The sequence below is a fragment of the Halyomorpha halys genome, unplaced genomic scaffold (genome assembly GCF_000696795.3).
Source record: "Halyomorpha halys isolate HHAL.00 unplaced genomic scaffold, Hhal_1.1 Scaffold536.1, whole genome shotgun sequence".
In the NCBI taxonomy this organism is placed as follows: Eukaryota; Metazoa; Arthropoda; class Insecta; order Hemiptera; family Pentatomidae; genus Halyomorpha; species Halyomorpha halys.
In genome coordinates, this window is record NW_027112649.1 from 544,776 (window position 1) to 546,453 (window position 1,678).

Here is a 1,678-nt window from a genome sequence, read left to right on the forward strand (position 1 = left end):
TAATTTATTCAGTACATCGCCATAATTAAAGATAAATTAAAAAAAAATTAATCACCACATAAGAAAATATAAAAAAACAGATAAGTTGAGATGAGGACACTCCGGATTACTCTTGTGCAGGTGTTTCGGTTAGTGGGACTTTAAGTTGTTCAATATGAACGGTCCTGCGCTTTTTGGGTTCTCTAATACTCTCAATAGTTACAATATTATGTTCCCTTCGAAGCCCGGAGAAAAGCATCATCTATGTGTTGTGAACGAAACCGTTTGGGAGAAGATCAAGCGGCTATGGCGTGATGAACAGATAGGAATGGACAGGACATTCGTCCGCTGCAAACTGAGGGTGGAAACCCTTCTGGAAGACGAACAACAATGAGAAGTCACCTTAGCGTATCATCAGCGTAAGACAAATCACCGAGGAATCCATGAAACTATGCAAGCGTTAAAGAGAAGATACTTTTGGTGGGGAATGAGGAAGACTATATCAGAGGTACCGCCATCTTTGGAGACAGTGTACCCCAAAAAATTAATCCGGTTCTGCCCCAACACTGACTTCTGCTTGGATAACTTTAGGCCTAATTTCCTCATGCGCTGGAACACACTCCTTAGATGGTCCACATGGTCCTCTTCCGATTTGCAACACCAGTAAGTCGTTCATGTATACCTGGAAAATTGCCTCGTCCATTAGCCTCTGGAAAGTCATTAGTTTTTACTCATTTGCATTACTGTGCAATTTTTACACATTGTATCATATATATTGTTTTCTTGCTTGCCCAATGTATTATTTACATCGTTTTATTTCACAGATTTCACGATGTTATTTTCAATTTTTTCATTATTTATATATTCTCCCGCACCTTTCTTTATGTTAATTTCTTTATTTATATGAACCCTATTTTATTTCTATAATCTTATCTTTACAGTATTATATTTTATCTTCTGTGAGTATCATCCACTATCTACTTAATTTGTTGTTATTTATGTTTCCTAGTTTATTTTATAAATTTTTATTTTCTTTGATTAAGGTTGTTATCTCATTTTTTTTGTTTTCAGCCTTCAAGAAGGCCTAAAATTCAGGTTGAAACATCGGCATAAATAAAATAACTCTTACTTATTTGTGTACCTTTACTGACTACACTCCCAACCACCTTCCCACCATATAAATATGGTTGTCCTGATTATATATTTTTTCTTATTACAGGAAATTTTCAAATATTTGGATGATTTACTATTAATATTTATAACATTGGATGTTGGATTATCATTCTACAATGAAGACAAAATTAATAGACATTTAAATTTATTGTGGCAGCACATTAAATTATTTCCTAATGATACTGGAAAAATACAAATAAATAAAGTTTTGCAGGATATCAATAATGAAATTCTTTCAGGAGGTATATTTCAGGTACTGAATCAATTGTTTAATTATTTTGTATTTAAATATGTTTAATATATTCTCACTTAGCTGTTTTGTTTACTTGAGGAGTTTGATATCCTTATGTACACCTAATAGGGTAGTAAGGATGATTTATCTTATGAGTTACCAACTTTTTTTAGCCGGAGTGGTGGTTGAAATTGTATCTGCCAATTCATCGTATCAATGAATTTTCATATTGAAATTGAGAGTGTGAGAGAGAGAGAGAGAGAGAGAGAGAGAGAGAGAGAGAGAGAGAGAGAG

General features: G+C 33.6%; 1 protein-coding gene across 1 annotated transcript in view; it reads left to right on the forward strand.

Moving 5' to 3' along the window:
- Positions 1-1,198: 1,198 nt before the first annotated feature.
- LOC106684016 (WASH complex subunit 4) overlaps positions 1,199-1,678 on the forward strand; it is a gene marked incomplete at both ends in the record, with an annotated part of 104,971 nt that continues 104,491 nt past the window's right edge. The window contains 1 exon segment of the mRNA XM_067050471.1: positions 1,199-1,405. Coding sequence (XP_066906572.1) covers positions 1,199-1,405 — 207 coding nt within the window.